Genomic DNA, 25,160 nt, shown 5'->3' with positions numbered 1-25,160 from the left:
TTTGTCAACTCCAGGATTAAACGATACATTTCAGCAACTTTCACACTAGCACTGATAATCTATAACAGCAACTGCAAGCAGTGGGGCAGCGCTGTTCAGTTCTCAATAATCCACAATTATTTGCTACAATTCATTAGTCTTTTTCTTTGATACAGAGGCATTGAACAAATTCACTTCCAATTAAGTTATGCCTACCTGCAACAGTTTTTGCATTGTCTCTGATGTTTCAGCATGCCCTTAAAGGAACTGATAATTTTTAATGTTTTTGATTGTCTTCATGAGGGAGATATAAATCAGTTGCTTCATAGCTTTACATTGAACTACAGTTTTGACTGTGTTGACAGAGAAGAGTTACATTGAAGGTCCTACTGTGGTTTATACGGTTCTCCTTTTCAAAATATCTATGCCTAACAGTATGTACTATCACAGCCATGACCCACATGGGTACACAATTTTCAAAAGCTAGTTTATCTGTAGTTTTTAACCCATCATTTTAAATTGTCAGGCTATGTTGGTCTACTGCATTAATAATCTGTTTTAAGTGTGGGTGGAACATTAATTAAGTACATTTCCTCCCCTTTCAGTTGTACTGCATTACCTCCAGAGCTCCACACCAAGTGGAACCCAGTTAAAACTTTTTTTTTGAGGCTTCTGTATATATGTTTAGATTAAACTTGAAAATTCTGTTTGGTTACATGTCATTATTTCTGTCCTCTTGTATGACCAAGTCTCATTTTCAGCACAAACACCCTTTTCCATCAAAGGGTATGCTCTGCTGTTGGTATACTTATGAAAACACAATCTATAAATTCATTATTAAATAATGAATACGCTGTTATGGTAGTATAGGTGTGTGTGTGTGTGTGTGTGTGTGTGTGTGTGTGTGTGTGTGTGTGTGTGTGTGTGTGTGTGTGTGTGTGTGTGTGTAAGGTACCCTAAAGCTATGGAAGCTGTCCAGAGGTCCAGTCCTTGGCAGGATGTCTCATATAGCTTTGGCTACTGCAATGGTGATCAATTCAAACATCTACTGTTAATGGTCATTTTACTTACACAGCAGTACTTTTACCATTTTCAGATCTATCTTTAGATACATTTGTAATTTATTCATAGTCTATAGCATCAAAAATAATTCTGTAGCATAATTTTAGTGCTTTCTAAGCATCTGCCTGCTGTTTATGGACTTTTCTGATGGTATAGCAATGAAAGAAAACTCTGCAATTAGAAATATTCCCCCAGTGCCTATGATGCTATAAATGAAGGAGAGGAACAATCAGACTATGTAACATTTTCATTTTTTTCAATGTGCCAGTGTTCTTCTTCAGTTTCTCAGCAGAACTCCAGCACAGTGTTTCTAAGGCTGGCAGTTCTCCGACAGTTTTCTTCCTCTTTATATAATTTCATTATCAGAAATTTATTAGACTAGTCCTGGAAATAAGGCTGTTAATTTAATCCATCCACAACCCCTTTTTCCCATTTTACACATGCGGTCAGGGTGTTACTTCAACAGTGGCAGTCATCTAGTGCCAAGGTTCACACCACCGGATGGCTAGCCCAGCTGTGGCTGTTTTTCCATGCCGTCACTGCCAGACACACCCACATCTATGGCCAGTTTAGTGTCCAATATACCTAGTGCATGCCTCTGTAATGTGGGAGGAAACCAGAGCACCTGAGGAAAAACAAACAAATGCAGGGAGGATATGCAAACTATACTTCATTCTTAATATTTTGTTATCAAGGAAAGGGTGTCCAGTTCCTCCTTTTCCCCTTCTTTTGTATACAAGGACAGTGATTCGTCAAATCACCTTTGCATGTGTTTGCTTCCTGAGTGTTAGTGCATTTTGAATGTGGAGTAATTGTTGTGTCTATAGTGGGAGTTATCATGATTGCAGAGAATGTGAGTGAGTAGCTGTATATCCTGTGTATATAAAGAAAAAAGTACTCCAGCATCAACATATTTTTCTCTTAATCCCTTTATTTAGGAACACTAGCAAAGACCAGGTTTTGCCATATGCCTTTTCTTATGTGTTCATGCATCAAATGCTTGCTTATGTGTACATACGTGTATCTTTCTTACCCTTTGTCAAGCATAATCTAGATGAAATTGCAACTATTTGTAAATTTAAATAAGGGGAAGTAGAAGGTACAGAATGGCTTGCCTGTCCGTGCAAGAATGTTTTTTTTATGTTTGTATATTGTTGAAGTTTTAATTAGCTTGTTGTAACTGAGAGATATAGTAGAAAAAGAAGTTATGTACTTACCATAACATTCCATCTGTGTTGTCGATCTTCATCTGTCCTTGACCTTTGGGTACTCAGTTGCAATCCTTGGAACCGGCTCAGCTGTTACACAGTTCATGCCAGTCAAAAACTCTCAAGCTAAGAGATCTGTTGTCCTTATAGCCCCCTTCTGGCCTCATCAAGTGTGGTTCCCCTTCCTTTCATCTCATCTTTGTTATTCTCCATGGGTACTGGATCCCTGTCCAGATCTTCTTTCGCATCCTTCAGGGATGAAGCATCTCAGTATCCCCAGCCTCAGACTAACTGCATGGTTTCTCCAGTTCCATTAATAGCTAGATAGCCCAGACTTTCCTCCCCAGTTTATCATATACTTTTGTCCTCCCAGAAAGATTCTACTAAGAGGATTTACAAGAGTAAATGGAAATGATTCTCAATTTAGGCCCTGAAAAATGACATTGATCCTTTTACTGCCCCTAGTTCTTTTGGACTGGAGTTTTTAGCTTCTGTTTTTCAAGAAGGTGCTAGTTTTTCCACAGTCAAAGTACAGTTGGCAGCCATATCAAATTTTCACGCAGGACACGATGTTTCTTGTTTGTCTGCTTCCAAGTTGTGCAAGGCTTTCCTAAAGGGCAGCTTCTTACACAGACCTCAGGTGAAAGACCTGTCTCCTCGGCATTTAAGAGTGGCACTTTAGGGGCTAACTGAACAACCATTTGAACCTTCAGCAAGAAAATGATTTAACATTTCTTTCTTGGAAAATAGCCTTTTAAGTTGATATTACTTCTGCAAGACGGATTTCTGAACTTCAGGCTCAATCATCCAAATCCCCTTACATTGTTTTTCGCAAAGATAGAGTTACTTTATAAACTAGTCCTTCTTCCTACCAAAAGTAGCCTCTGAATCAAGCATCAATCAAATGATTCGTTTATCAGTTTTCTTCCCTAATTATTCAAATAAAGAAGGATATATGCTACATCTCTTAGATGTACATAGGCAACTATGTTTCTATTTATACAGGACAAAAGATTTCAGTTTGTTTCTTTTTCACCAAACAGGCTGGGATCTCCAATTTCTAGAGTTACCTGGGCCAAATAGATAAATAATTGCATTTCCTTTGTATATTGCCAGTAAGGTCTTTCCCTATCAAAATCACCCAAAGCTCATTCAACCAGGTCCATGGCCACCTCCTCTACTTTTTGGTCTAGAACTTCCATTGATGATATTTGCACAGCAGGTGTCTGGTTTAATGCTAATACTTTTATTGCTCATTACAAGTTAGACTCTGCTTCTAGAAGTAGAGCTACTTTTGGTTCAGCAGTTCTCCAGAATATCCTTCTATGAGGGCCACCCAGAATTCATGTAGTGTGGGACTCTGTCCCATTCATTGAGGAGGAATGAAAAGGACAACATTTAAAGTTATGTACTGAACCATAACTATGCATCCGTGTTGTCCATTTTCATTCTTCCTGAACTCCCCTCCATCCTTCCCCCTTCCTGCTATCTTCTGGAAGTGACCCAATGGACTTTTGGAACCTGTTGTTCCAGGTTTGAGCCCTGGTTTTATTACTTTTCTCTATTTCTTTTATATCTTATGACCTTTAAGGCAGTAAACTCAGTCTGAGGTATTGTGGGCAGATTAAAGCATTATGGCCTTGGGTAGAGGGAGGAGCTTGACAGTTGGATCCGAAAGTCTGTGAAATGCAGCCAAGTCGGATCTAAGGTTGGATCCGGAATCCCTACTCGTTGAGGAAGAAAGAAAATGGACAGCACAAATGCATAGTTATGGTGAGTACATAACTTTAATTTATTTACTATAATGGTAGATCTGGATGAGCAGGCCTTCCTCATTATCATGCATACTTTCCTTTCCCCTGCCTCATGGTAATCATGGTCTGGAGGATTATTGCTGGTGTTGTTTTGCACCTGTGCCTTGTTTTCAGATGGTGCTTCTGAGATCTGGAGAGAAAGTTAGCTGGCAGATAATTATGGGTAAAAGGCAGGGGCTAGTAGCCTGGGAAAGTTTCTGATGCTGAGCTAAGTGAAAGCTTGCAGTTTTAAGTCCTACTGGTTGACGAGTATTGACCTGTTTATCTAGCTGTATAATTATGGTGAGTACATACCTTTTGTTTCTCATGAATTTGGCTTTGCACTTGTGCTTGTCGGGATCAGTAACATTGGACACTCCTTCCTCTCTAATGTGGAGCGATATGACTAACTTGTGAATACCCGTATCATTCTGTTAAGGCCTCTGTAGTTAGTGAGATCCGTCTTTCACCAAAGATATCACCTAAATATGGGGGCTATATTACTGGGTTTAATAGCTTGTTAAAATATAGTATTAATCTAGAGAACCCAGTCCTTTTCAACTTGGGAAGAATTGTGTGAGGTGCAGATCTATTTTACATGAGGTTAGTACACTGAATAGACCCTTTTTTCCCTTCGGCATGACTTCTTGTGTAGTATCAAATTAATGGGCATTCCAGGCTAAGCTTTGCAGTTGAAAGAAAGATGAAGATAGAACTTAACATCCACACCTTAAACAATAAAAAAGTAAGCTGCCTAGATGCTTAACTTGCCTTTCAGGGAACCATGATATGCACTATCATAGATGCATAGCCCAAAGACCCATTCTGTATTACACAAATACCTGGTTACAACTCTTTCCACTCAAGTTTGAATCACTGAACAAGAAGATAGTATTTCCAGTTTTGTATTTTAAGCTTTCAAATGTGAGGTTATAGAAACAACTATTGGGACTGAACTACTTCACACCCAATTTACATAACAACACAAAGTGCAGTTTTGTGAGATGTTATTGCATTCCCTCCATGTTGCCTCCAAAAGTTCACTACCTCCTTGCTAAACTTACCCTCCTCATATAGGAAAATACTTTCTAGTCAGTGACCTAAATGATCACTCCATGGACTCGGAAAACTATGACTCAACCAATACTCAGGAGCAAAAATTACTATACTTCATAAACTTAAAACATTCTAGAATAGATAGTAAAATGCTGACAAGTAGGAACAACATGTTCAGTATCATCCTGATAAACATTGCTGCCAGCTGTGCTAAGCTAATATTACTCCACTCAACTTCTCATTCTTACCACAATTTCACATTCCTCAAATATGTTAAACCAACTGTAATAAAATTACCTTTCAGGATGTTTCAAATAGCAACTGTGTTATCCTGAACAATCACACTGCATGAATTAATTGGGACTGTATATTAGACCCCCCCCCCCACATACAAACACACACACAAGCACAGAACTAACTGATGAAGCAATCACAAATATCTACAATACTTTAAACAACTGAATTAATAAATTCATCCCCATGATTTTGGAAACCTGCAGTTAGCCTAACACTAGAGTTACAAAATTAACTAATTATTAAACCAAAAGAAAAGAACATATCATACCTTCAGACTTTACCTATCTTAGTACAAGAAGGCTAAGGTCAATATCATTCAAAAAGAACTCACAAAAGCAATCAAAGAAGCAGTGTTCATTCAGAGTTAAATTGCCTTCAGGTTAAATAACAGTAATGAGGTCTGTGACACCCCTGCCCTGGCCCAGTAATCAAGGAGCCTCAATCCTCACCACTAAAACCAGTGTGGGACGTGCACATTGGGAGGATGAACAGTACAGACATAGTAAAGTACAATTTCCCTTACTAGCACACAGAGATCACTGTCAGTCTGGGGCTGGTTTCTCCGTATCTGTCCAGATCCCCAATAAGACTCCCCTCTGGCACAGCTATAGGGTTAAGATCTCAGCCGAATGGTCAAGCCAAATCCTCCAGCACCCTCTCTGTCCAACCAGTGCTTTGTGTCCCTGCCCAAGTAGCTGACACACACATACGTTCACATTTGATTTATATACAAACACACAGACACTCCGGGGAAGGCTGGCACAGGATCACTAGCTAGGCCCCCTTCTGCCCAGACTATAAGGTAGAAATCACTGCCACCAACCACTCTTACTTATCAGCTACTAAAAGTCCCTTCCCAGAGGGTGACCACTTCTACTGTGTAATGTCACTATTATCCAAATGGTAAGTGTGACCGAGACTCGAAGGCTGTTGGAATGGCTTGTACAGTATCACCAAATACATATGCAAGTACTCTAAGAGCTTATATATCTCTATACAAAACCAGTCGCAATTAAAAGGTTTAAATATATTTAATAAATAATAAAAGCACAAGACAATACTCATTAACTCAACACAATGACAATAGAGTTCAGAATCACAGGAAACACTTTAAAATAAAGGATAGTCTCACATAAATATAGAAAATGTCTACACTAATCTTGCTATATTCCTATCTATCTCTAAGAGAAACTATGTTCTAAATAACTTACTTACAGAGCAAGGCAAAGTGCTGGTAAGAGGATGTTTACAGTTCCAGAACAAGATGCAAAATGCCCTGCCTTTTTCTCTGAGATAGTTCTTAAGTTAATAATACACGTTACTGCTAAATCATCTCAGATTACATTGTTCGTGTCACCTCTGTCTAAGTTTCCCAGGCTAGCAGGAGCTTACATTTTTAACATGTCTCTGTTAAAAATACTTATCTCTCAGAAGCTGACAATTCTCTTTTAGAAGCTTGCTTGGAACTGAAAGTCGTAAAACAGTTACCTTGGAAACCTGTAATTACCTCTGTTTCCAGACAATAGAAAGAAGCCCCTAGCCTAGACATCCTGTCCCTTAGCTGGGATAAACTAACTTTATAACACATCGTAAAACACTTTACTTATCAGCTTATTTTCTTAGAGTTTTGCAGGTTAACTCTCTGTATGTCCTTTTTCTACTATGAAACCATATATTTGCATTGACATGTAGTTTATACATGTTTCTGCTCTTTTCCAGCAGGGTCCACTGTAGTTACAATTTTAAAGGTCAGTACAGAACATATAGTTTTCTTACATTTTTAAGGCAAGCATACAAATCATGTTACTGTTCACAAATGACATATAATTGTTTACAAAATTATATCTAGCTGGGCTGGCAGTGTCACATTTCTATATAAATCATATTAATATTTTCAAGTGACATATAATTATGTACAAAAATCCATCTAGCTGGGCTGGCAGCATCTCTGTTTATCACAAGGTCTTCTACCACTGCACCAGAAAAATAAGGGAAGAACCATGGTAGAACAAAGTGGTATCATCATAATGCAGCCAAAAGATATAGCTAACACACTAGCATACAAATTTTGAGTAAATTTAGACTATAAAAGGGAAACCCATCCACTCTTTCTCCCTGTACTGGATTGTACAAAAAATTGCATCCAAAATGATTGCCTGTACCCTTGGTAAGGTCAAAAGAACCAGTTTCTTGAGCCAGATGCAATACTAGGAAGCCTAAATTGTGTATTCTGTAATAGCCTAGTTATGCACCTTCTTAATACAGCATTAGAAATGGCTACATCCCTGATATCTGGAAGAAGGCCACTGTAGTCCCAGTCTACAAGAGAGGATCTTCCACATATGGCAGTAATTATACACTGGTCAGCCTCATGGTTAAGTAGTGCAGTGTGAGGGAGAGAATCATCTTGGAACTTATTCAGACAGATAAAGGGAAACCTCCTTCTCCATGACCTTACGTAATACAGTTTTGTCATAGGCAAATATTTTATTGTTAACCTTGTAAACTTTTTTTAGAGAATGACTGAAGCCCTGGATGAAGGTTTATTTGTACATGCTGCTTAATTTGAACTGTCTCAAATGTTCAACCCTGTACCCTATGATGGAATCATACATAAATTCAGTGGTCTAAATAAAGGTATATAAAGCCAAAGTAACTTGGATACACTGCAGATGTCTACATCGTCTTGCACAATATAACAGGACTGCTGTCTGCATCATATCCTGTCCACAGTAGAGATCCTCAAGGCTCTATTCTACAGCTGTTTCTTTAGTATTTCTTTCTCAAATGTCAAAAATGACTCAATTATTCGGCTAACCAAATGTGCAGATGACTCTAAAGCTGGAGCATTGCCCCAGTTTCACCATCTCCCTGAAAACAGCACTTACCATTAGATATGAATGGGGCAGGAAAATGGCCTTGTCTTCAATGTCATAACTGCAGTATTCTTATATTTGGCAAATCCTACCACTACCAGCTTTATGTACTACTGATGGGGAAAAATAGAACTTGACAAAACATTAAAAGATGCTAGATTCCTTATAGATGACCTTTCTCAGAATGATAAAAATAAAAAAACACAGGAGGCTTATTCCTTCAAGGTAGAACTTCATATGTTTTATTCAATAAAATACAAAATCAGTTAAAATTTTCATTCTGTTTCGCAGCGTATCATCAGTCTGGGTGAAACTGAGTTAAACAAAGCCTTTTAAGAAGAATCACAATCATGATATCTAAATCACCAGTCAGAAGCATTTATTTGTAAAATGTTGCTTTCAGGAACATCTATATGAATAAAAAAATACATTTAGTTTTTTACTAAGCAAAACACATGCAAGACACTGTAACAAATGAGTACTAAAATGCATAAAAACTAATAAAACTCTGCATAACATAAAGTAACTGTCTAACAGTTAAAATTCAAAAGTTCATTTAAACCATGTTCTTTATTGGCTTCTAAAGGAACCTGCCAAAAAATACTCTTATCCAATACATTCTCAGTATGTCCATGTCTTATTCCTGAAGCTACCTTCTCCAAGCTTCTCTGCTTATTACTACCTACACAGGCTATGGAGTTGCCCAAATGATTCTCCATGGAGTTGAGGGCCATGCCAGGGAGGTAGCTATTTCTCAGTTTCTCTTATCAGACCAATTATCCTGTTTTGTAAATTCCTCACCTGCCAGTTGGTGCAAATGGAGACAGTGCAAAACATCCTTAAAAGGTGGATTGAAGGACTTCAAGTACTGTTTTAGAGTCAAAAACTACTGCAACTTTTTTTTCTTTTCTCTGTATTGCATTACCTTCTTTAGAGATTACCTGTACTTGACAAAAAACACTAAAGGACAACTTACTATTTGAAACCCTTTGCTTAGATTACCTCCTGATGATCTGAACCGAAGAAGCCTTTCTATCTCAATAAAAAGTTATATCATCATATGTGAAATGTGACAGCTTTATATTTCAAAGACTCCTGTGCCTGTGGAATAAACTCCCCTTCTCTATCCTTCAGTTTAGGAAGGAAATGGAGGAGTATATTTATCCATTGTTGTCAAGTTACATTTAACTCATGTAATGCTGTTGTAATCCTATAAACAGCTATTGCCATCCAAATTTTCTAGGCAAGTAATGAATGGAAGTAGATTACTGTTGTTTCTACCATATCACACACCTATGGATAATTTAGAGTCACCAGTCCACTTACTTAATTTCTTTGATATGCAGGAACCAGAAGTAAATCCACATGAACCAGAAGACCTCTTGCTGTGAGGTGGCAATGCTACTAACTGTGCCAGTTTATCACCTAGATGATTACATAGACACCTACAATTTCCAACATGAGCTCTAGGACATTAAGTTTCTTGGTGGTGAATAGGCTTTGAGCTTATTCACCAATATATGTATTACATATTTTATTTATCGAGGTATATCTATTTTTATCTATGTATATATATATATATATATATATATATATATATATATATATATATATATATATATATATATATAGACAAATTCTAAGCACATCAAAAACCAATGTTTTGCAGGGGGGGGGGGGTCAAGCCTCCTGCACTCTCCATACCCCCTGCTAAGTATATTTACCAACTCTGAGGTTGCACAACCGTGGGAAAAGGGTATAAACCCATTCCTGGTATAACTACAATTTTCTCAATATTTTGTTTAGATTTTTTTTATTTATTGATTGATTGATTTATTTACTTATTTATTTTATTTTTTTGCTGTCAGTATTGGTTTATATATTTTTACTATTTAATGAGAGCATTAAATAGTATTAACAGCAATAACACCAATCTCTAAAAATAGCTTCCTCAGAAACATAAGAATTTTATTATTTACATGCGACAACATAAAACTTAAATTCCTTGTAGCCAACGTGGTAAATGCATTAAAAATAAAGTCCAGTTCATAAAATCTTCACAGATGATTTTAAATCAAATTAGTACTTACAGTAACTAAGCAGGTTTTAATGCACACACACACACACACACACACACACACACACACACACACACACACACACACACACACATACAGACATATATATATATATATATATATATATATATATATATATATATATATATATATATATATATATTTATTTTTTATAGATATAGATAGATAGATATGGATATATAGATAGATATAGATATATAGATATTCCACTCCCTTCCTTTCCTGACCTCAGGGACATCTTCCACACTTTATATGCTAGGGATAGCTTCCTGCCTGTTTCCTCCCTTCAGAATTGGCTTCCCTGGAGACTCATTGACCTGATCTTTGAAGAAACCAGGATACAGGAAAACAGGAATTGGAACACTTACATGTTTCCCTCTGTCCTAAATTTCTCAAAAAACACCTGATGTCCATCATTAGATCACTGTTGCAGTAGCATAAAGCTATACGGGGTGTATCCTGCCAAGGATATTGAATGTCCGGCCTGTATACAAAAGCTTTTGGGTGCCTTCCTTATGCACCACATGTCCCGTGAAATATAAGAAGAGCATGCAGATATAAAAGGGATGTATAGGCAGCAAAATACAGAACATTCTTGTTATTGAAGAGTTCAGTCACATGATTCATGTAAACTGGATCTTCAGTTTCAGCACTTAGTCATATTTCAGCTTTATGGGCAAGTAAGTACCCCTTTTGGTTCCTTTATTTTTCACTAAAAATATTGCTCTTTTTCTCTTTTGTCTGTCAGAAGGGGAACATGTGAGTGTGATAGACTGATCCTATACAAGGACTCCCACACTGCCTGGATCTTTTGTCTTGAGGAATAAAATGACATCTGTTTGTGCAGTATTTGCCTATTCTTTACCCCAAAAACGCATTTGCAGTAGGCTGAATAACCTCAATCTTTTCATGGAAAATCACTGACTCAAAGCGCTTATTTGTACCTTCATGGTTACTGACTTGTCTTCACTTGGCATCCTCCATGAGTCAAAGAAAAAGAGAAAAAAGCATTAGAGTACTGACAGGACTCTTGCCTTGACCTTTTTTCCCAGTTTGGGACTGACATACCTGCTGTGGTATTTTCAGAGCCACTGGACCATCAGTCCAATCTTCTCAATCCATCTGGTGATGCTCCAGAAGAAGCCATGAAGGTTAAGGAGAGTTAGGCATGTCCATTCAGACTAGACATCAAGCGAGTGCTCGAGAAGAAAGAACATAATTTTCTATTGACTAAATGGACAGATAGTATACTTCAGGTTTTAGTAAGAGAGGGGGTAGCAAGCTCCTCACGGAAATGCAAATGTCAGATGTTCTAAAACTATTAGGCTTAAAAAAAGCTAGGGAAAAATCCCAAAAGACTGAACATCTTTCCCTTCTTCCCACTCCAGCTAGTGTCAAGGGGTATCAAGAACAGTGGTATAGTTTTGCTAAAGGGCTTTTTAGGGCTTTCCAGTCTTTGCAGACCTCTACCTTTTCCTCTTAGAATTTTCTTCCATTCTAAGAGGAAAAGATCTCCTCTTCTTCTGTGGAAGAACTGTTCTCTGAGTCAGAAGAAGAAAGGATAGATTATTTTTCCCTGCTCTCCTCTGCAGTTCCTTACATGTCAAAAGTTTGAGGAAAACATTTCTACTGATTCTTCCACTGAGGAGATTTTATTTTCTGACACTATTTCAAAAATGAAAGACCTGGTTAAATTGGAGGGAAATTTCAAAGGCACAGAAAACATTATGAGCTTCTTAATGTTGACTCCCCCAAACCCCTGGTCATTGAACCAATTCTTATGGTTTTGTAGGATACTTTCAACTCTCTCTGTTCTTCTCCAGATGCTCAACCCCCCTTCACCCAAGAAACATGATAGGCTATATAAAGTGTCTGAGTCTCACAAACACCTATTCCAGTATCCATTGGCAGATCTTGCTGTAATCTCCATGGATAAGGAGAGTACTTCCAAGCCCTTGGCAGCCTCTCATACACAATGAGAAGGATAGCAGGGCATTCAATTGATTTGGGGGAAAGAAGGTATATGGTTCTTCAACCCTTGTCTTTAGGGCTATCAGTTGCCAGACCCACATAGACAAACATTTCCTTTAAACATTTTTAAACAAGTGGCAGATTATTTTAGGCCCTGCCTTCTTTGGATTCTAAGTTTTCCCTTTGAAATGTAACAACGTCTGCATCACAGCTCTAAAAGTGCTCCATCAAGTATTTCTGTGATGCAGTTTCTCAAGCAGCAGCCACAGGATCTGTAATATGTAGACTTGTCTGGCCTAGGTTACAGAATCTCCCTGGGGATGTGAACTCCCATGTTCTTATTGCCCTCTTACTGAAAGTTGCCTTTTATGGTAACTCCTCAGCTGTGATCCTGCAGTGTTTAGAGGAAAGGGGCAAGTTAATGCGGGGAGTAAACAGCTTTTTCTGTCACTGGTCTCTAAGTATAGCAAACTCTATCCCTCCAGCCCTGGACCTTTCTTCAGTAAACCATTTAAGCAGGGCTAGCAGTAACCAGGTAAACAGCAATATAAAAAGAAATGGCATGGGGAATCCAAGAGAGAGAAGAATGGCTCCAGGTCTCTACCTGGACCATAAAGAGTGTGTGACTACACAGGCACTCCCTCCCCTCCCCATCCTGGCCTACCTCTCAGAATAACAGACAATCTTTCTCTTTCTCTGTATTTCTAAAACAGAGTGAGAAGATCACACAGAAAAAACAATCAGTAAAAACTAAATGAAAACTCCAGCCAAGCTAGAATTTCCACTGTGTCCTCTCAAACCTCTTGTATCAGAGGCACATGGGATATATGCAAATGACCCTTATGAGCATCAGGTGTTTCAGCTATATGGCGATACTGAATGCCCATGACTTATTTCTTTTTAAGTCATTTCAATGGACAGTTTCAGGCCAATAAAGCCAAACCCCACTAGCTGTGGATATGCATATTTCGGCCTTGTTATGACCTCATCAGCATAGCACAAGCAGAGTGTTTGACTATGCATGAGAAACACAGGGCTGTTATACCCCTTCTCACTCTGTTTTAGTTTGTTAGTTGGGATATTTTGCAGTCACCCTAATGGTAATGGACATCAGCTGGGTATGCCATCTGGTGGAATAACCTGGTACAGACCATTGCAGCAGTAATGTGTATTAAAATCATAAAAATATAATTATGTGTGTATATTGAAGAAACAAATTCCTCAAATTGTTTTATAACTTGGCAGATCTAAGTTTTAATACCGGTTTTAAAGTTAGCATGTCATTAAGCCCTGGTGGGGTACTAGCATCCAAAATTAACTGCCAGTATAACTCCCTGTATTCCAGTCGAGTTTCCCATGGACCATCCCTAGGGTCCAGGGGGACCTCTATAACGAAAAATTGAAAATCAGGTTTATCACATGTTTGTGAATGTACAGAGCATTTTTGTCATTTTTCTTCCTAATGTCATAGACATGCTCGTAGATTCTTAGGGGTGGTCCTTGGGAAACTCGACTGGAATACAGCGGTTTCTTCAATATACACACATAATTATATTTTTTATGACATGTGTATGATATCTTTGAACATATATTAACTTACACACTTGTTTATGTTTTTATTTATTTTTTGAACATTTTAATACAATCTGCTGCATGGTCTGTACCAGGTTATTCCACCAGATGGCGAACTTGTTTTTAAACAATATTAGCAAGTCTTTTTTAAACATTTGTATTTAAACATTTGATGTATTTGATATCATAATACTTTGTGTTTTCACAAGATATGGCTAACAACAGTTTATGTGTTATATTTATGTTTTAGGAACTGTTTTACACAGTGTAATCACATTGAGACAGTTTAGGGTTAATTATGTTTAATTAATGATTGACACTGTTACTTTATTGGATGATTTAAATTGACAAGGGTTATATAAATGTTCATTTTGGAGGGAACAGTTAATCTGATGAAGTTTGGATGACGAAAACGTAAAAGGAATTTTATTACAACATTATTCTTGTTCTGGTCTGTGGTTGGTGTATGTGTTCTCGTGTGTACAATAAACGGACTGTCAACACTGCTGGTTTCCCTGTGCTTTGTGCAAGTTTATCAGTTTTTCATGTTGGCACTGAGATCACTTTGTTTATCTTAAAAAGAGATAAGTTGTAGGCATTCAGTATTGCCATATAGCTGAAACACCTGATGTTCATAAGGGTCATTTCTATATATCGCATGTTCCTCTGATACAGGAGGTTTGAGAGGTCACTCAGTGGAAGTTCTAGCTTTGCTGGAGTTTTCTCTATATTTCTGGGAACAAATAACAATCAGTTCTTGGGTACTAAGAATAATTCAAAAGGTTAAATGTATAAATGTAAGAGCAATCACCACGAAGGTATCACCAAAACACAAACGGCAGCTTGTTCCAGATAAAATCCAATGGCAGTCGTTTAAAGTTGTAGCAAAAATGTTTATTCAAAAACAGAACATGAGCGCTTTCGCATAGCCAAGCTATGCTTCATCAGATGTATTAGTTCAAAATAAAATATCAGGTACATATATACAGCCTTTTGGCGGGCTCATTAGGTACACATACTGCAACTAATCAACTAGGCAATTAATAGTCATGGAGACCAAAACAAATTAAAGAACGTCAAGTAAAACTATTCATAAAAACTATGCAAAAAATTCTAAAATCATAGATCGTTCCAGCGATCTTATCAAACACAACACTGATGATCTATATATTAACGCCAAAAAACCAAGGACCATCAAACTTCCATCGGAATTGTTAGTAATGTGGCAACATTCATTCTTATGAATAATGCAGTGATTACATTGTCAACTATAGCAAAACACTACTCACGGGCATAGATTCAATACTAAGTAGTTGTTCCGTGGATCACCCTGAAGTGTCCCTATCAGAATCGTATTCGCCAACAACATGATGATACAACCAGAAATTGTATCATTAGAATCCTTACTGGATTTGGAGCCATAAGCGTATCTATACTTTAGTTTTACACTATATGAAAGACGGGCAGACTCACGTATCTGCACGGGAGATCACGTGCTTTTACGTGCCTATAGGGCATCTTAAGAAAAGCAAAGCGATCTTCTTGGTCCTAATGCCTTAAGCTTACAGTGCATAGCAGACGTTTAGTCATCAATCGATGTTACTTCAAACTACACATTTTCAATAAAAAGGCGTTAGTTCATGAGTCATATTGAACTAAACACCCTATCATCCCTAAATATTTAAAAGATCATAAAATTAAATAGCAATGCTAGTACAAAGTAATAAAGAATATAAGGAGTATGAAAAATAAAACAACCTACGTGCCATGAAAAATGTAAAACAACAATAACCAACTGTAAAATATGAGCCGGTAGATTAAAAAAACATTTCTACACACCAAATGTAACACCTGCTCCAATGGATGTATTGAAAGCCAAACATGTAGTCTGATATTGAAAATGCATTCAGCAAAGCTAGCCAAACGACTATACGAATTGCACATACTATATAAAAAATCAGAAAGTATGCTTCAAAACTCAAACCATCCTGATGCACTCTGAATGACATGTGATAAAAAATATATATATATGAACCAACGTATATGGAGAATGGTTCCATAAATAAAAAATCAGGGTGTTGGATCATGAGACTAGAAAACACCTGAACACCCATTATGGATGAAAGGCAATACTCATGCTGTAATACTAGTTATGATCAACAATTGTAGAGTATGTAGTATGAATTAATTACACCAGTGAAAATGCCAGATATGTCTAAAGGACCCATCAGAACGTGGCTGAGAAGTATAGCAATACCATATGGACATGTGGAAGATAAATCCATCATAGTTCGATAGCACTATGTATGTAAAAACCATATGGAGAACACTTACTCAGAGTATAACCCGGTGTTTCCTTATATGATTCTACCTGCGTTCAACTAGTGCAGGTTTTAAGGGTATAGAACTGTTCAGGCCCGGTGGAAGATGCGCTGCTAATTTTAATATCCAATGTAGCTCAGCTTTGGCCAACATGTGCTCAGTATTGCCTCCCCTTAATGTAGGTGTAATGACCTGTAGGACCCTAAAAGTAAAAAAGTGAGAATGATTATCCTGCACGTGTCTAGCTAACGCATTGGTTTCCTCTTGTCTCCGAATTTCGTAAAGATGGTCATAAATGCGATCACGCAATCTTCTTTTGGTTAAACCTATGTAGAAGGCTAAACAAGAGGAGCAGGTAGCCAAATAAATCACATTCCTAGTATTGCAATCCGCATAAAATTTAGGTTTGAATATTATGTCCATATTGGGATGCTTAAACTCCTGCGTTTTGCTTAGGCTATTACACCTAGGGCAATGTAGGCATGGATGAGTCCCTTTAATTACTACATCACCCAAGAGTAAACCAGTAGGTTTACCTACATTAGTAATATGCTGATCGTTGCAAAGTTGTTTCTTAAGGTTATCACTGGTTTTATAACAAAACCTGGGGGTGGGACCTACTATATCTTTAATTTGCTTATTCACGGTGAGAACATTCCAATTTTTTCTGATGATACCTCTAATGCTTTCTACTTCATTTGTATATTTAATAACATAGTGTATATTGTTTTCATAAGAGGTCAATTCCATAGAGGCTTTACTCCTATGTCCATGTAATGTAAGGGATTTTCCAGTGGTGGCTAGATCTATGTCACCAATGATATCACGTCTGATTTTTCTGACCATATTCATATCATAACCCCTTTCTTTAAATAAAAGTTCTAATTTATTGGATTCCTCAAACAGGTCATTCTTACTTTGACAGAGTCTAAGTACCCTAATGAACTGGCTAGTTACTATCCCACGAAATGTGTAGGCTGGATGCATGCTATCCGCAGCTAGCAATGCATTTAAATTGACAAGGGTTATATAAATGTTCATTTTGGAGGGAACAGTTAATCTGATGAAGTTTGGATGACGAAAACGTAAAAGGAATTTTATTACAACATTATTCTTGTTCTGGTCTGTGGTTGGTGTATGTGTTCTCGTGTGTACAATAAACGGACTGTCAACACTGCTGGTTTCCCTGTGCTTTGTGCAAGTTTATCAGTTTTTCATGTTGGCACTGAGATCACTTTGTTTATCTTAAAAAGAGATAAGTTGTAGGCATTCAGTATTGCCATATAGCTGAAACACCTGATGTTCATAAGGGTCATTTCTATATATCGCATGTTCCTCTGATACAGGAGGTTTGAGAGGTCACTCAGTGGAAGTTCTAGCTTTGCTGGAGTTTTCTCTATATTTCTGGGAACAAATAATCAGTTCTTGGGTACTAAGAATAATTCAAAAGGACTTCAAATGACAGTGGAAATCCATCCATATGTCCATAATTCTTTTCCTTCCAAAAATCCAAACACATATGTTCCTTCAGATACTTTAAGAAATGCTAGTTCAAGGGGTGCTAGAACCTGTCCCTCACTCCCAGCAAGGAAAAGGATTTTACTCCAGGATTTTTCTTGTACACAAGAAAAGAGGCATATGGGGACCATTATTAGATTTTTCATTTCTGAATTAATTTCTAATAATTCTAAAGTTCAAAATGTTAATCCTACAGTCTTTATTTGCTCTTCTTCCTTCCCAGTCCTATTTAGTAACCCTAGATCTCAAAGATGCACATCACCATATTCTAATTCACAAAGACTTCTCGTGTTACTTAAGATTTTTTTGTGTCTGGGTTACATTTTCAATATACATCATTACCTTTCAGACTTTTCACAGCTCCAAGAGTATTTAAAAAATGCTTAACTCCAGTAGTTGCCTTCTGCAGACTCATCTTAGTGTACTCCAGACATTCCTTCTTTTTACCTTAAAACTCTTCTGAAAACTGGGTTTCAAATTGAGCCTGAAGAAATCCTCTCTACTTCAGTCTCAAAGATTAACATTTCTAGGATGCCTTTAACTCTAACTTTAACTCTCTCATCATGGCTTGCCTCCCTCCAGAAAAGGTTTTATTTTACGATCGACAATTTATTGATGTGGCTCACCAGACCATTTCCACAACAAGGGACTTGCTATATGGAGCACCCCATATGCTCCTGGTGGGTGGAATATATGAAAAGTGCCCAAAACTTTGAGAAGGTGACTGGTGGGGGGGCATATAGATTGTGCTTCTGCAATTAGTGATCCATATGAATTAAGTTTACTTATGAGAACTGTTCTTTATGGAGTTTCAGACTGTGAGCAGCCACACTCTTCTGTCTGCATTACCTACACATTTGCATTGTATTTACTAAGCCAGTAGTGATTTTATTCCCTTACCAGTGCATTAAAACTTTTTTTTTTTAGGTTGACGGATTCTTAAGATTAACTGAAGAGCAGAAAACAGCCCTGAAGTGGAAACTGCTTTTGGAACGCTGCAAAATTTACCTCAAGGTAATATTGTAAGAATTAGTAAAAATAATATTGATGCTTATACTTTATCAGTATATATTGTAGTCATATTTGTGAAACATCTGATGTGAAGTTGTTCAGTCTCGGTGTTCATTCTTTACTGATGGGTTCGGAGCCAGTCCCTTGGCCCCAGTATTGCCACATGCAAAGCTCGAGGTCTTCCAGTAGCTCGAGGCCAAGTCCCTATCCCATGATGCACTGTGAATTACCTCAGATCTAGTTTGCCGCGGCATTTGATCGGAGGTTCCAGTGAAAGCTCGAGCCAGTAAACTTTAAAAATTTCTATTTCGTAGCTCTATTACATAGCATTAGTAGTTTTTTGATATAGGTAGTTAGATAGTTAGCTCTTATAGCCTCCTTGCAGTTCCCTTCCCATGTGTTTATATATTTACGCTTTAAATATTTGGCCTCGTTGTTTTGGCCTAGTTAACTTCTCATAGCATTTTCTATAGTATTTATAGTTCTACTTGGAATTTAATTGCTTTTTAGTGATTTCTATTATTATAAGAGTTTTTAGATACTTTTATCTCAGGCTCGTCTGTGTGTGTGTGTTAGAGCCTATTATTTTTCATACTAATTTTTTGATCTTGTGTGTGATTAGGATAGTAACATGGTGGATGATAAGGACAAACATCCCAAATCCGGTTTTAAAAAATGTCCGGACTGTAATCAAAAAATGTCAGTGACTGATGGGCATGTTACCTGTGTATATTGTTTAGGGGCTGTCCACTTACAAGAATCTTGTGCTATCTGCTATCTGCCATTCCTTTTCATCCAGGGTTTTGCTAGAGAGAAAAAGGAAATTAATGGACAGGGGTTTGATAAAACACCCTTTTCAAGAGGCATTGAGTGACCAGGATGTTGCAAGCAAATCTTCTAAGTCATCCAAGACATCTGTCAAATCTAAGGATTCCAAACACTCAGAAAAGTAAAAAAATCTGATAAGTCTGCGACATCGGCTCCACAGGTTTCGGAGCCGACTGTCCTTTCTTTTTGGAGCCAGCCTAAAGCCTTGGAGCCGGTATCTGAAGTGCCTCAGTCACCATTACTTCAGTTGGCACCATCTGTTCATTCATCTAGGTCATCTGACAGCCTTTCAGATTTGGATATGGATCGATTGTTGCAGAAGCTTCTACAGGCACCAGGACTTGCTAAACTGTTGTCAGCTCCAACCCAAGTGGCTTTGGAGCCAAAGACCACTACTCCTGCTTCATCTACTCCTTCGAGCCATACCGGTCCTTCGGAGTCTGAAGAATCAGACCTGTTGATTGTGGAGCCTTTGGGGTCGAAGCCTGTTCCAGTGTCCTCAGCTCCATCCACTCTGATATCCTTGGTGCTGACCGGGGATTCTAGGAGCAGATACTCTCCAGTCGGATCGGGAGAGGATAGTCGAACCAACTTGTCAGTGCTGACTCTTCCTCTCGGGGCTTCGGCTCGGATGAGCTCAGCTTCTACCTCAGGCTCGGAGCCCACTGCTTCGGTGTGGGAGGGTTTGACGGTTTCCTCGGATCTGTTGACTCCTTCCCATCAAAGCAGTGGTGCCTTTGGTGCCATTAGGAGAGTTTTGTCTCCCAAGGCATCCTCAGCTTCAGGCCTTGCTTCCTCATCCCCTAAAGTGCCATTGTCTGCTTCTGCTTCCATGATCCAGGCTAAGCGTAGAGACCCAGAGCCCCAGGTAGCCCCACAGGGTGGCCCCTGCTTTTCTGAGACCTCTCCAGAAGCCCCCACTGAGGAGGCCCCTAGGAAGAGATTGTGCAAGAGGAGACACTTGGACTCCCCACAGGAGTCTTTAACATCTGCTACTGACTTGGATGAGTCAGAAGGGTCCCCACGGTCCCCATCTTAGGATATTTCCTTTGCTGAGATACTTGAGATCCTTAGGCAGAAGGGTGAGTGGCAGTCCAAAAACCCTTCTGAGGATGAGTCAGTTCTCATGAAGGCTTTCGGGTCTCAGCCCTCAACCTCTTGGGTGTCTCTGCCCTTTGCTGAGCTCATGCAGCTGGTTTCTCGAAAGGCATGGGAGTCACCGGACTCTACGGAGCCTGTCCCTAGGAAGCCTAACAAATTTATATCAGCCCCACTAGACAAAACATTCTTAGCTAAAGTAGCTCCTGTTGATGCTATGGCGGTGGCGGCAGCCACCAAAAAGGAAATGTCTGAGACTTCCTCGTCTATCCATCTCCTAATAGAGAGTCTAGGATTATGGATAGATATGGGAAACGCATGTTCAGTTCAACGACTTTTGCTCTCCGTTCACTGAACTACTTAACCCATTTTACTAGGTTGCAAAGAGATCTCCTTAAGGAGTTGGGAGATACTGTTCAGGGTACAGTAGCTGCAGGAGCCTCTGATAAAGTTGCTGCCCAGCTTTCCACCCTAAATTCTATTGCCAACTCATCCATGCGTCCCATATCAGAGGCAGCTGATGGAATGAGTAGGGCAGCGGGTACAGGAGTCACTCTTAGAAGATATTCCAGGATGCACGTGTGTTCCTTCACGGAGCCCTTCAAATCGTCCTTCGTGAACACTCCCTTTCATGGCTCATCCCTTTTTGGGCCTAAAGTGAAGAAACCTTGACCAGGTGTGAACAGGAGGGAAAGACTCTGCCATCAGAGTCTGGTTTTCCACCCCTACCCAGCCTTATCCCAAAGGTTAAAGGGGAGGGAAAATGTGGTTCCGGAAAGCCCAAGGAGCCTTTCAGGACACATGTGGTGAACCCCCCCTCCAGGGACAGAGGAGGGGGTAATAATGGAAGATGCCACCCTCGCGGCAGAGGAGGTCTGCAACACCAGGGTGACAAGAGATCACTTCTCTGGGCAACCCTACCAGCGTTCCTGAAAGGAGGCCTGACTGTCCTGCTCTGGAGGCAGTCGGGGGGTCACTTATCTTTGTACCCAGACACCTGGCTAAAAATAACAAATGACAGCTGGGTACAAAGTATCATTTCCAGAGGGTACTTCATACCATTCGCCGCACCCCCACCAACCATAAGGAGAATCCCGGATGTTCCACCCAGTTGCAGGGAACAGGCAACTGTAGAGGTCCGAAAGTTGCTAGAAAAAAAGAGTCATCCAGCCAGTCCCGGCAGACCAAGCAGGATCCAGAATTTACTCAAGATTCTTTTTGGTTGCAAAGAAAACAGGGGCCTGGAGACTTATTTTGGACCTCAGCAGACTCAGCCAATATGTAAAGAAAGAGAAGTTCCGGATGGTCACGCTTCAGTCTATACTCCCCTTTTTAGGAACAGACAATTGGATGTGCTCAATAGAGCTCAAGGATGCATATTATCACATAAAGATGGCCAGGCCATCCAGAGATCACCTGCATTTCTGGCTGAGAGCCAAACATTATCAGTTCCAAGCCCTGCCCTTTGGTCTCACTACAGCCCCCAGAGTGTTCACCAAATGCATGGCAGTGGTCACTGCTCACCTGAGGCGTCTAGGATTCCAGGTGTTTCCATACCTCGATGATTGGCTCCTTGCCGCCACCACCAGGCATCAACTGATTCAGGCATGGACCACACAATATTGATTAAGCTCTTGCAAGAAAGACCTTCAGTGGTGGGTGACATCTCTTCATGTCACCATAGGATGCCCCGTTGTTCAACCCCATCCAGTGGCCATTGTGACCACGGACGCTTCCCTGATAGGGTGGGGGCATTTTCAGGGAAAAACTGCCCAAGGCACATGGACCGATCAGGAGTCACATTTACATATCAATGTCTTGGAGATGAGAGCAGTACTTTTGGCGTTGCAGTACTTCCAGGACTCTCTTCCTCTAGGAACGATTGCAATTCAGACAGACACTGTCAGTAGTCTGATATTTGAACAAACATGGGGGAACCAGATCTTACCCCCTTTGCCGAGAAACCCTGAGTTTGGCAGTGGGCTGTTTCCTCCCAGCACTTTCTGTTGGCAACGCACATCCCAGGGAGATCCAGCATGATAGACAAACTAAGCAGGGCAATCTTGTTGCCACACGAGTGGTCCCTCAAGAAAGAGATTGCGGACAGGATTTTCCGCAAATGGGGCCAGCCTTGCTGTGACCTTTTGCCAGTCTCCTCTATGCATTTCCACCAATACCATTGATACCCAAGGATCTACAGAAAGCAAAATCCCTGGGAAGGACCATCATTCTTATAGCCCCTCATTGGCCTCGGCAGATTTGGTTCTCATTCCTTCAACCTCATCTCTTGGAGGATCCCTGGATTCTGGACCCAGATCCAGACCTCCTGACACACCCGTTGGGGGACCTTCATCCCTCTCTACAGTCATTGAAGCTGACAGCTTGGCTGCTCCAGTTCCCCTCATAGCCAGGCTTCATAACTTTTCCAATGAGACAGAACAGATCCTTTTGTCTTCTCATAAGCCCTCCACTAGGAAATTATATCTTAGTAAGTGGAAGAGATTTTCCATAATGGCCTCTAAAAATAATAATGATCCTTACTAAGCCCCCATGACATCCATACTAGAATTCTTGACTATGATCTTTAACAAAGGAGCGGCAGCAGCAAAAGTTCGAGTTCAGTTGGCTGCTATTTCTAATTTTCATCTTGGGGTTGACGGTTTAAATATCATGTCCCACAAGTTATCCAAAGTTTTCTCAAGGGGACATTTCCCACCTGTGAAAACTCCCTATTCTCCATGAAATCTAAATGTTATGCTTTCACGTATAATTCTCCCTCCGTTTGAACCAGCATCATCTTGTGACCTCAAATATTTGTTGTGGAAAACCATTTTTCTGGTAGTTATTACTTCTGCCCACAGAGTGTCAGAGCTTCAGGCTTTATCTATCAACCCTCCTTATTTGATTTTTCATGCTGACAGAGTATCACTTAGGACAAATCCTTCATTTTTGCCCAAAGTTTGTTCAGAAACCAATATTAACCAAGTTATTGAGTTACCAATTTTCTTCCCTAATCATTCCAACAAGTTAGAGTATATGCTGCACCATCTTGATGTTCACAGACAGCTCAGATTTGGATGGAACAAAAGATTTCAGGAAATCAGACCAGCTCTTTGTTTTATTCTCTGAATCCAGGAAAGGTAGACCAGTGGCTAAAACAACTCTGTCTAAATGGTTATCTGATTATATCACCTTTGCTATTCAGCTGCTAATATGCCTTTGCAACACAAGATTAAAGCTCACTCAACCAGAGCAGTTTCTACATCCTTTGCATTTTCAGCCAAACTTCCCCTCGATAATATTTGTGTAGCAGCCACTTGGTCACAACCTCATACCTTTATCCCTCATTACAGAGTTGATAAGGCCTCCAAGGATAGAGCCTCCTTTGGGTCTACGGTCCTGAGAAATGTGCTCCCATGAGCCACCCGAGATTGATAGTGCTTGGGACTCTACCTGTCAGTTAAGAATGAACGGCGAGATTGAACAACTTCACATTAAGAAGTTATGTACTCACCATAATGTTCCATGTGAGTTGTTCATCTCGCCTTCATTCTTACGTCCCTCCCTTCTACCCCCTCCTGGCTGATAGTTGACCTAGATGTTGGTTTCATCCTTGTTGCTCAAATTCTTCTTCCCTTCTTTACGAGAATAACTATTATATATGGTTATAGTATATGGAGCAAACAAGATCTGAGGTAATTCACAGTGCGTCATGGGATAGGGACTTGGCCTTGAGCTACTGGAAGACCTAGAGCTTTGCATGTGGCCATACCGGAGCCGTGGGATTGGCTCTGAACCCATCAGTTAAGAATGAAGGCAAGATGAACAACTCACATGCAACGTTATGGTGAGTACATAACTTCTTATTTTTTATTTAAAGTCATTTACCTTTTACATATTCAATCTAGAATCCAGACAGATATTGTACTATGCACATCATCACCTTAAAATTCATATATATATACCTTATAGCACACCCATCTTATTTAGTGCGTCCCAGTCAAGACTGTCCTTCCTATAAAACTCTACCAGTGTCAAATCCTTGCTTCAATATAAAGTGCCAGTTCTACAAGTTCAAGACCATTCATCAGCATCAGGATCTGTAAAGGGAGACGTATTATGTTATGTTGTCCTATCTCGCCATCATTCTTACTGGATGGGTTCGGAGCTGATCCTCGGCTCTGACTCGGCCGAATACACTAGCTCGAAGTCTCTAACCTGGCTTGTAGCAGAAAAGGTATCCCATCATGCAGTGGTGTAATTCCTCAGATCTCATTTGCCGCTTCGCGAGTTCAGATGCTCTCTTCTTGGCCATGGCTAAGTTCTTTAAAGATTCATATTTTTTCTATATATTTAGTTAGTTGTTTAGATACTTGTTCTTCTCTATTTTTAGTATGATGTAGTTAATAGTGCAGTTTAATCTTGCTACTGTGTGCTTGCTTGTTGGCTGTCATTAATCGCAAGACCATT

At 39.4% G+C, this 25,160-nt stretch overlaps 1 protein-coding gene across 1 annotated transcript in view; it reads left to right on the top strand.

Moving 5' to 3' along the window:
• The window catches only part of MEIOB (meiosis specific with OB-fold), a 1,518,339-nt gene that overhangs the window by 1,317,118 nt on the left and 176,061 nt on the right, over window positions 1-25,160 (top strand). The window contains exon 12 of the mRNA XM_044088948.1: window positions 18,681-18,767. Within this exon, the coding sequence (XP_043944883.1) occupies window positions 18,681-18,767 (87 nt within the window). The remainder of the gene's footprint in view (window positions 1-18,680; window positions 18,768-25,160) is intronic.

Source organism: Protopterus annectens, chromosome 12.part0 (genome assembly GCF_019279795.1).
Source record: "Protopterus annectens isolate FY-2018-M chromosome 12.part0, PAN1.0, whole genome shotgun sequence".
Lineage (NCBI taxonomy): Eukaryota > Metazoa > Chordata > Ceratodontiformes > Protopteridae > Protopterus > Protopterus annectens.
This window is presented reverse-complemented; position numbering and strand designations above follow the sequence as displayed.